Below are 9,925 nucleotides of genomic sequence, written 5' to 3'. Positions count from 1 at the left end.
TTGTTCTGTAATATCTCAAAGTGTGTGTGTGTGCGTGTGTGTGTATATTTTTATGGACATATTCTTTTCCCCAGTGTTACTCAAATGTTCATACTATGATGTTCCTCATATGTGAAATCTGAAAAAGTTAATCTCATAGAAATTGAGAATAAAATGGTGGTTACCAAAGACATGGGAAAATATGAAGGAACAATTACTGAGGAAAAATTGGTGATGAGAGCCAAGCTACAGTTAGAAAGAAAACATATATTACACTATTTATTTATTCTTTATATTAAACGGTGGAGTTCAGTTCTTTAAAATAAACATATTTAAGTTATGTGCATGTTTTATGGAAACTTATGGAATTCTAAGTAAAATAACATATTCTAAGACCGACATTTGGAGAAGTGAAGAATCCTAGGAAAGCTTTGTCAGTACCTAAGGATCAAGATCATTCCACTTATCTGCAACTAACTGGAATTTGGTGAGGAAGTCTGGACCTAGTACTTCCTGTCTCCTCTTCCTCTATACCTTCTTCCTCATCCTCTTCATCACCCTTTAGTCATATTCACTGAGGAGTACATGTAACAAGTTCAATGACTTCACTCTTGTTTCCTCATAATCCTGGAACTGGTCGCAGTCTCACAGGTGTTAGGAAATACCTCTCACTAATCTACAACTCTATCCCTGCTGGTCTTCTTAAAATGCAGCCTGAAAATAAAAAGTCACTAATTCAATGACCTCAGGATATTTGGGAATAAAACCAGAAACCTCTGTGGTTCAAGAGATAATAAAATACCAGCACAAAAATTCACAATATGGTTTGGTGATGTAGATCAGTTGGTAGACTGATTGAGTAACAAACACAAAATCTTGGCCCATTTCCCACAAAGGGACATAGCTGCAGTCCCAGAATTTCAGAGGTGGAGGCAGGAGGCTTGGCAGTTCTCAGGCTCTCTTCCTTACATAAAAAGTTCAGTGACAACCCAAAATACATGAAAATCTTTCTAAAAGTCTTGATTTTTTATCTCCTTTCTTGGAAACCCACAATAGAATGTCCACCTTCTGGGCTTCAGCTATTTCACAGACTAGTTATTGGCTTGTGTCTTTTCCTTCTTGTAATCCATGCTTCCTTTAATGCATTTGATTTGTGTGACCTGCAACTGTCTAAACAATACTGTTCCAGATCTTACACCGTAAACTAGGGCCCTTTCCAGCAGAAATCCATCTTCTGACTTGAAATCTATGCCTCTTTTTTAGACTAGTTGTAGCAACTAGAAACTCTGATTCCTAACTTAATCCTCATAACTTAGACTTCAAGAGAAAGAAAGACAGACAGACAGAGAGGTGGGAGGGAGGGAGGAGGGAAGGAAGGAAGGCAGAGAAAAAGAAATGGGGGAGAGAGAGAGAGAGAAGAAAGAAAGAAAGAAAGAAAGAAAGAAAGAAAGAAAGAAAGAAAGAAAGAAAGAAAGAAAGAAAGAGAGAAATCAAACCAAGTTTTACGATACTTATCAACTTCCTAACCATCTCTGCCAGATTTCTTGGCATTAGTATCCTGACCCTGGTACAGATGCAGAGTGCGACGCAAGGCTCTTTTGACCTCTTGGTTGCGCAAGCAGTATATGATGGGATTGAGTAATGGTACAATGACTGCATAGAGTACAGAGACCAACTTGTTGGTATCAAAAGCTGAGAGTGCCTTAGGCCTGGCATAGATGAAGATACTGGCTGCGTAGAAGATAATCACAACAGTAAGATGGGAGGCACAGGTCGAAAAGGCTTTATGGCGGCCAGCAGCTGAAGGGATGCGCATCACAGCGCCAGTGATGGCCATGTAGGAGGCTCCAGTGACAGAGAGTGGCCCCAGCAGAATAAAAATGGCCAGGATAAAATCTGTAAGTTCTGCTGTGGACATGTCAGTGCATGAGAGGTTGAGCAATGGAGAAACGTCACAGAAAAAGTGGTTGATGGTGTTGGGGCCGCAATAAGAAAGGCGAGAAATGAGGAAAACTTTGACCATGGAGATGCCAAATCCTCCAGCCCAGGATCCAGCTGCCATCTGCACACATAACCGGCTGCTGACAATGACAGGGTAATGGAGGGGATGACAGATAGCCACATAGCGATCATAGGCCATGACAGCAAGGAGGACACATTCAGTGCAGCCCAGGCCCAGGAAAAAGTAGAGCTGTGTCATGCAACCCTCAAAGGAAATCAGCTGTCCATGGTTCTGATCGGAACCAATGAAGCCAGCAAGCATCTTAGGAATTGTGACAGTAACATACCAAATCTCCAGGAATGACATATTAGCCAAGAAAAAATACATAGGTTTGTGGAGCGTGTGGTGGTTTCTAACTGCTGTAATGATGAGTGCATTTTCAGTCAGCACCAAAACATAGGCCAGCAGAGAAAAGAAAAACAGTAGTGCTCGCAGTGGCGCAGGAGCTGGAAAACCCAGCAACACAAATTCACTCACTCGCCCACTGTGGTTCCTTCGTTCCATGCTTTCAGTCTTGTTCACTGCTCTTCAGGTGATGAAAAAAGTGTCTTACAAAAACATCATCAAGAATCTAGATTGTAGAATTTACTCTGATAGCCTGCAATGCACATAGTAGACACACTTAATAGTGGCTGTTCACTGAACTGAGTGATGAACAAGGAAACACAGAAGAATAAATGATTGTGTATTGCAGACACTCAAAAGATGGCTCTGGCTCTTGCAGAAGAATTTGCTGAGAGATAGCAGGTTTGAGAAAAGACAATATTCCCAATGTCTGTCTTTTAGTCTATACAAAGGCACAAAGAAGAAATTAAAGCCATAAATATTGATAGTGAAAACAAAGAGTGATGTGTTTTCATAGAAGTAATTAAACAAATACCTAAAATAAAAAAAAACAGAAGGTTTTTTAGGCTTCCTTAAAGTGAGAATTTATCATAAGCTCTATGGTATCTCCTTTTTGAGAAAATAAATTATACAGTGAATAAATAGCAACTATATTACAACACAATTGGGTATTTACTATGTATTAATAATGGAGGCATGGTTTTGAAATATTTGTAGTACTACTGACTCTTCAGAGTAACTCTGAGGTGCTATTACTAATAATCCTACTTAAATCAAGGAAACTGAGATATAACAATGTTAAGAGTGGAGCTGAAAAAAATGACTCTGGTTGGGAGCACTGACTCTTCTTCCAGAGAACCAAGTTCAATTCCCAGCACCCACACGGCAGCTCACAACTATCTGTAAACCTAGGTTCACTGAATCCAGAGCCCTTTCCCCACTTCCATTGGTACCAGGCACACTCATTTTATACATAGACACAGATGCAGTCAAAACACCCATATACATAAAATTAAATAAGAAGAAATTTTTGATCAAAAAATTATATAGATTTTAAAAAAGTGGAACAAGAAGTTTGAGACTTTAGAAAGTGTGAAATATTCAGGTGACATGCATTGCAGGATAGCATTTGAGAGAGAGAATCTGTGAATTCAGCTAGGAATTCAAATTTTTCATGTAAAGAAGACAGACTAAGGCAAAAATCAAATGGTTACAACAACTATCCACTTAAATCCCAGAGAACTTAACACTTACAAAGAAAGCCTAGAACTCACCTAGACATCAGGACATGAAGTAGGTCCTGGATGACCTGGGGGCTGAAAATCTATTGGTTTTGAAAGTTTGGTTGATTATTTCCCAGAGTAATGTCATTTCTTTAGCATCAAGGTTGAGGAAACAAACACTCAGAGAAGTCTCTTTTTCTTTTTTTTTTTTTTTTGTTTTTTGAGACAGGGTTTCTCTGTGGCTTTGGAGCCTGTCCTGGAACTAGCTCTGTAGACCAGGCTGGTCTCGAACTTACAGAGATCCGCCTGCCTCTGCCTCCCAAGTGCTGGGATTAAAGGCATGCGCCACCATCGCCTGGCTTGAGAAGTCTCTTTTTCTATCTTGATTACAAAACCAGAATTTTCGCTTTCAAATCTTCAAGCTTTCTCTGAATCTGATGTGTGAACAAAGTTGGCATTCCCACATGAAAGTTCATATTAATAAAGGATTTTTTCAGGCAGTGTCTTTTAGGGTAATAACATTAGGAAAGTAGACAGAGATCACAGTGGCAAATAAAGTAGAGTCTGTTGTGTATCTGGGTGTTTTTCTGCCTAGAAGTTTCTTCCCTGTCTTCTATTGCCTGGGCCTATGACGTGGCAGGGGAAGAATGAACTCACAAAGCAAACTCTAATAACCTGCTAATGATATTAGATCTGTGTTTCTCTTTTTATGCTAGGTTATCAGTCTTTGGACATTTGACATCTCTCTACTGACATGCTACATTCTTAAATGGAAAGTTAACTACTACAACTTGTGGCCTTAACCATTAACATCTACCTTCATATCTTCTTTATATGACACTCATCATGCTTTTGACACCTTTTGTCTCAGACCTTCATCTTCAACATATAATATTTTCTACCTTCATATTTAAAAATCTGAAAAAGTCTTTCATATATGAACTACATATTTTTCTATACTTAGGATCTATCACCTAAAGTTCAAATAATATCTTGCGTTTTTATTTAGGTTTCAACCACAATAACATTAAGGCACTTTAACAAAACAAAAAGCTATCTTGTCATCTTCTGATGCTTTCATCAAAACATTACATCTTGTTGTGGTATTTTTGTCAGTATATTTTTGAAGTGCAATTCTTTGTCTCCCTGCACCATCCTGATCCTGCTTCAGTCTCCATCAGCACAACTGACTCAATCTTTGTTCGGGAAGCATGTCTATATCTATCTACACATGTCTAAACACTATCTATCCTTATTTCTTTCCTAGTCCCCTCATAGGACTGGTAATGTGCCTCTCATTACTTCTTCCAATAAAACCTGTACATACCATCACTACTATTGCTCAGGTGAATGTTAAAAAAGGAGCTATATATCTGAAGTGGCTCATGTATTGGTACATCAAAAATAGATGTAATTCTCCAGATGTTACTGAATGTATTAAGTACATGTATAGAAAAGAATTAAGCTCTTCTAAACCTTTTTATGACAATGAGTAGCATATTACCAAAGCACAATCTGGACACTTCCTACATTGTTTTTATACTCATCTTCCTATTACCCTACATGCCATCATAGCTAACTCAAGAACTATCTAAGTTGCCTACTCAGTTATCTCTTATGGCTGCAACTTTTCTCCTGTCCTGGTTCTACTACCTTCTTCCTCGTTACTCATATAAGGTCTGTTTCACTTCTTGATGGCATAGCTTCTCACTTGTTCTCTGTTCATTCCACCTAAACAGCAGACCTTTTAGCATCTGATTGTTTATAGAGATATATTTATGCAGAAATCACTAACCACAAGACCATCCATCTTATGAAAACACATTCAAAACCCTCCAATGCAGCTTCATAGTGCATTGTCTTCTCACTTTTCTACCATAGTCTAGTCATCCATCGCTGCCTTCTCTTCCTAAGCCTGTCATGGTGTTATTCCACTTTGAGACTTGGCACATACACTTTTCTCTGTCAAAAACACCTGAGCTATCCCAAGTAATCTTTATCATTCACAACTCATTCCCTTAGTTATCAAGCTTCCAAAGATGTCATATTCTGCATGCAGGAATTAGGCTTTGATGTATCTGGTCACCTTCTGACAGTATTTCTTTAGTTAATTATTGGTAAAGACAATATAACTTCTGGACAGAAAATAAAGGAAGATATAACATGAACAGAACAGATAAAGTGATTGTTGAAGGGATGGACTACAGCATAAGAGGAATATATGAAGAATTTGTATAGAAATATCATCTTCAGAGAATGTAAATAGATCTCCAAGAAAATTGACATCTTTGAAAATCTAGGCTGTTTGTAGGTCTGAGAGGCTCAAAGCAAACACTTCCACTAGTTGGTCTCCCATGTACCTGTGGGTTGCCTCACATTCATGCATGCATATCACCAATTGGATTTAGCAGATATCAAAAGAAAAATTGATGTGAAGTTCTGGAGAAGGGCACATGGGGAAACTGAAGGAGGAAATGGAGGCCGATCAGATTATATTTTGTTGTATATCTGTATGAAATCCTCAAGAATAAAAAAATACAATTGAAAATCTCAAAGTTAGATTTAGTGCAAGAATAGACCTTCTCTAAGATTAAAGGTGTGATATGTAGATAGAGTGAACTTACTTTGTCATAACAATGTCAATGATAGAAGATTATGTGATTATTTCTAGAATATGGAAAATAAACAGATAATAGGACTGTAGAGAGGTAAGCATAATATGAATAAATGATAACAAACTTTTAATGCAAAAGATAAGAAATTGCCATCAACAGAGGTGGCAAAGGTAGAGAGTATAAACTGGACTTGTAGTTTTATTAGGAATAAAGAAGAATAATCACATGGATATTCTTTGTAGAAGTCAATGGATTATAGAAGAACTGACCATTTATATAGGAATTAGCACACAATAGAATCTACTTACTTTTTTCTATGTCCTTAACTTGTCAGAATCCTTCTAAGATGTCATGTTAGCTAGAAGAGGACTTAGGAAGCAAATGAAGAATTGAGGTGACAAAGCAAATAGAGCTGTTGGGGGAACTCCACTTTCTCTCCTTTCCGTGATCAGGGAACTCTGACAAACCAAGAAAGATTCCTCCCTCCTCCTTCTGATGCGTTGGGATGGTACAGAGCAGGAGCCCAAGAGACCATAAGTGTTATAAGATGAAAAACAAAAAGACTAAGATAAATGACATGAAAAATGTTTGATAAACTTGGGAAATAGGTTATCATGAAAGTTATATGAAAGATATAGTCTTCTAATTTTTCCACAGTCTTGTAGCTTCTCTCTTGGGCCTCTCACTAATATGCAGCCTTCATTTCTTCCTTGCTTGATTTATTTCTGCTCAAACAGATGCTCAAAAGGATGCCATGAGCATTGGACCAGGCCAATCTGGATATCTTAAAAAATTAACATTTCTTCTTTGAATTTTATATCCTTAACATATGTAATAATATAAACAGACCCACCTCACAGGGCTTTTGAGGGAATAAACATCACAAAAACATATGGCTTAGCTATACTCAGATATATAGTCAAATTATTCAAAACTAACATGACAGAGACTCTTTCACATCCATGTTTATTGAAACATTATTCATAAGTCAAAATACATAGTCAGTATATATTCCTATATGCTAATAAACATATAAAGAGATGTGGTATATATGTGCAATGGAGTTTTATTCATCCATAAAGAATAAAGATATACTTTATTTGAATGAAAATAGATGAACTAGAGATTATACTATTAAAAAATAAATTAAAATCAGAAAGACAAAAATGTTATATTTTCTTTAGTGTAGAGTCTAGATTTAAGCACACACACACAACACATATAATTTGTAAAAGTGTAAAGGTGACTATTTGGAAAGAGGAGGGGAGATAACTGGGGGAAAAGACAACAGAAGATAATGTGGGATAGATGTAGTAAAATTTCATATATGTATTACATTGTTTCATATAGTGAAATGACAGTAATTATACTTTTAAACTAAAAATAAGAAAATTAACGGGGGGTCTAAAACATAACAGAGAGTCAGCATTACTGGACTGTCTCCTGACCACATTTGGGTAACTCATTAATTCAGCCACAAAAGATGCTCTGGATTGAAACTGAGATTTCCATTATTGGTCATTATTTATAGTTTATACTTCATTAATCTGGGGATTTTGTTATACAATCTATTTTCTGTGAAATGATGATAATGTATTTCAAGTGCTGAGGATTAAATGAAATTATGAAAAGGCTTAATACTGTTACTATTAACTCATCTAATATAAAGGTTGATAATATGAGATCCACAATCACAATGATAGTGCTAAAATATATGACCTTAGCAAAATTGTTCAAATTCTGTGGCTCTGTTGTCTCATCTGCAACTCTGACTGCTTCAAATACTTTCCTGATACAGTTGTACAAAGTTAATAAATTAGCAGACAGATAAAGTTTCTTAGATTCATAGCACCTGGAATGCAGTGTTACTATTAGAGAAACATTTAATAAATCTGTATTGATTTTGGAGAGATTAAATATTAGTGGGAAGTGAAAATGCAAGGAAAAAGTATTTGAGATTCTAAGTGGTATACTTCTAAGCTTTGGGGTGAAATTTTTCCAATTATTTTTCAAAATGTAAGTGATCAGAAGAAAGTATGATTGAGCAATTATCACTGTATCAGTGATGTACTAATAATAAGTCTCACGGGTTCCATGACAGATGTATGCACACACATGCACACATACACACAAACGCACACACCCACAAACACACAAGAAAAAAGAAACCCTCACAGGTCTTATTACTGAAAATGCACTGAGTTATAATAAAGTAATCAGTATTAATAAAAATACCAGTGACAAAGTAAGATACTTCCCCATGTACCATTGACCAGGAAGACACCAGAGAAGCCCTAGAACAAACAGTACTGGCAATCATCACTGCTCTTCTTGCTCACCAGGACCACCGGGCAAAGCCACGTTGCTGAAGACACCCCATATTTTGGTTGCTTACTAAAGAAAAATCAAGCTAGAACTGAGCTTGAACTTTCCTCCCTGGTGGATAACTTTTCACAGTGTTGAAACATGGGGAAAGCTGCTGGAGAAGAAGAGTCTGCAATAGTCTTAGGTGTGACCCCGTGAGCTACAAGACCTCTCCAGGAAAACACGTTCATTTTGTAAGACTAGCATAACTATTATGTAGACTGCCTTCTGGACATTACAAGACTGTTGCACTCATAAAACTAGCTGCAGTGTGACTATCTGAATAAGACCTGCACAAAATTGGGACTATCAACAATGCGCTATGGATAAGGAAGGAAGAAATTCATAAGGCCTCACTCATCAGTGTGGACCAGGGGCCCTCAATGGTTGTAACCACTGATAAGTTGTTTGTGCTTCAGTACTTAAACCCCTACCCATGTTCCTGCAAGTAGTCAGTCACAAAAAAAGACAGCAAAGTTGGAGGGAGATTTGTTGGGAAAAATAAGACCTTCAGTTGGAGAGGGGAAGGAATGAGAGAGTGCAGTAGGGATGAAAATGGCCAAAATTCATTATGCATATATATTAAATGGTAAATTTTTGAAATGAAGGAAGAAGTAAATTGGCAAAAATCAGAATTACCTACAATAAAATTACACCTTTGATTAAAAACACATTATTGGTACTATGTCTAAATACTATACCCTCAGTTTAAAAACTATCAATACAAACAACTGGTTGAAATAGAATTTATTTGATCACCTCTGGGAGCAGTAAGCAGACCCAAGATAACATGGAACCACATAGGAAGGAGTAAAAGATAAGCCCGCTTGAGTAAATTGGGAGCATAGGGGTCACAGGAGAGGGTATAAAAGCAGAGGGGAGTAACTGAGAGGAGCATTCAATAATGTATAGCTCGATAAAAACAATAATAAAAGAATTTATTTGGTGATTAGAATTTTATTTGTGATAGATGCACTGTTTAAATAAAGAATGTTTGCAAAATTTACATTTCAGATGGATGTCAATTTTCTTTTTTAAGATATATTCATTAAACATTGTGATGGATTTCATACAGATATTTTCATTCATTCATATATGTATGTATATATAATATGCTTTAACTATACACATCCTCCCTGTACTATCTCCTATTTTTTATTTTCCCTGGAATTCTTCATCTTCTATGCATATAATTGTGGGTTTTTATATGTCACAAATATCCTATATTTTCTTTTCATGTGTTCCTTTGAATTTCTTGTTTTCCTTGAATATGTGTTCCAATTCTTTTTCTTTGTCTTTAGGGCCTGATATGCTGTCCTTCACTTGGCTCATTTTGTTGGTAAGGCTTCCACTTAATTTCCTATTAGACAAATCGAATTTAAAATCTTTTATTAAAC

At 36.6% G+C, this 9,925-nt stretch overlaps 1 protein-coding gene across 1 annotated transcript; it reads right to left on the bottom strand.

Annotated features, from left to right (window-relative positions):
- Window positions 1-1,501: 1,501 nt before the first annotated feature.
- Window positions 1,502-2,485, bottom strand: LOC101982374 (olfactory receptor 226). Its single transcript, XM_005351105.2, has one exon. It carries the CDS (start codon window positions 2,483-2,485, stop codon window positions 1,502-1,504), a length of 984 nt encoding a protein of 327 aa, XP_005351162.1.
- Between the last annotated feature and the right edge of the window lie 7,440 nt (window positions 2,486-9,925).

The sequence above is a fragment of the Microtus ochrogaster genome, chromosome 8 (genome assembly GCF_000317375.1).
Source record: "Microtus ochrogaster isolate Prairie Vole_2 chromosome 8, MicOch1.0, whole genome shotgun sequence".
Lineage (NCBI taxonomy): Eukaryota > Metazoa > Chordata > Mammalia > Rodentia > Cricetidae > Microtus > Microtus ochrogaster.
This window is presented reverse-complemented; position numbering and strand designations above follow the sequence as displayed.